The sequence below is a fragment of the Henckelia pumila genome, chromosome 1 (assembly GCF_033568475.1).
Source record: "Henckelia pumila isolate YLH828 chromosome 1, ASM3356847v2, whole genome shotgun sequence".
NCBI classification, from domain to species: Eukaryota; Viridiplantae; Streptophyta; class Magnoliopsida; order Lamiales; family Gesneriaceae; genus Henckelia; species Henckelia pumila.
The window spans coordinates 75,408,158-75,409,818 of record NC_133120.1 but is presented as its reverse complement, the minus strand read 5'-3'; the positions used below and the strand labels follow the sequence as shown (position 1 = coordinate 75,409,818).

Genomic DNA, 1,661 nt, shown 5'->3' with positions numbered 1-1,661 from the left:
CTAAATCCTTCCGGTCACCAAGATCTTTGAGTCTGAGCTTGCCTTCCATGACTGGTTATCATTCATGTAAGCCGTCATCTCTTCTTTATCCCCATTGACTATGCAATCATGATGAGGAGATATTAGTGCGGCTTCTAATGGTTCCTGAAATGTATCCTGCACATAATCATATAGAAGTGAGTCCACAACATCAATTTGAAAACACTCTTCATCATTTTGTGAAAATTTCAGCGCATTAAAAACATCAAAGGAAATTTTCTCCTCTCCCACTCTCAGAGTAGATCTCCCTTTTGGACATCGATTAATGCTTTCCCTGTTTCCAGGAAAGGTCTTCCCAATATAAGTGGCATGTCCAAGTCCTCTTCCATATCAAGCACCACGAAATCGACCAAAAAGATGAACTTATCGACTTTCACCAGCACATCCTCTATTATTCCTCTGGGATATTTGATAGACCTGTCTGCCAGTTGCAACGACATCCGGGTGGATTTCGGCTCTCCCAAGTTTAGTTTCCTGAAAACAGAATATGGCATTAAGTTTATACTCGCACCTAAGTCACACAAAGCTTTTTGAAATTGCACATCATTAGTAACACAAGAAATAGAAAAACTCCATGGATCTGTTTGCTTTGGTGGAATCTTGTTATGAACTAGCGCAGAACAATTTTCTGTTAGGCTAATCATTGCATGCTCCCCCAATTTTCTCTTGATGGAGAGAATCTCCTTCAGGAATTTAGCGTAACTAGGCATTTGCATCAGTGCATCAGCGAAGGGGATATTTATATTCAATTTCATGAATACTTATAGGAATTTGGCAAACTGAGAATCTAGTTTGGCCTTCTTGAGAGCTGCAAGAAAAGGTGGTGGAATAACAATATTTGACTGTGATGTGGGTGGTTGTGTAGAATTAGAGGACTTACCTGCAGTTGTAGTGACCCTGCATGGAATCACCTACTAACTGGCAACTAATAGCATGCAATAACTTAATAAAGCAAAAAGCTTAACAAAGTAAAACATGCGGAAACAAAATTCATAATTTACATATCAGCTTAGTAAAATATAACCAGGCTTAATACTGTAGTGATACAACCATATCGAAAAACTTAAAAGTAAACATTATACAGCTATATCGAATCCTGCTGTATAATTAATTCCTCAAGGCTCCTGCTCCCTAGTCCTGCCTTGAACTACCAGTTCCGTCCATCCTGCGACCTACCCCGTGAAATAGGGTGTCCAAGATAACAACTAGGACGTGAGCGCTAACGCCCAGTACATAAACATGAGTAAACATATGTATATAATGCATGCAACATGATGACTGGTAAATGGTCATCTGAATAGTCATGCTCAATACCGGCGCCACATGAGTGCTTCCACCGCATGGATCAACATCTGGGTGCAACCACACTCGTCTAGTACACCAGAGTAGTCAGACATACATGTCCCCACCGTCGCGGTACTCTCAGTGACAGACTATCGAGTATAGAGCTGAGCGGCCCTATAATCAGGTATCACAAGGTATAGGCTCAACGTGTATATGCACATGACATATGAATATGAAAAACGGTAAATCATATATCATGACATATAATAATGCCAAATAAATACAACATATAAACATGTATACTCACTGGAAATCTCAGTCAATGTGTACGTACCTCT

The 1,661-nt window shown here is 40.0% G+C and overlaps 1 protein-coding gene across 1 annotated transcript; it reads right to left on the bottom strand.

Annotated features, from left to right (window-relative positions):
- Positions 1 to 272: 272 nt before the first annotated feature.
- Positions 273 to 794, bottom strand: LOC140865407 (uncharacterized). Its single transcript, XM_073270049.1, has one exon. The coding sequence runs from the start codon at positions 792 to 794 to the stop codon at positions 273 to 275; it is 522 nt and encodes a 173-aa protein (XP_073126150.1).
- Positions 795 to 1,661: the final 867 nt, after the last annotated feature.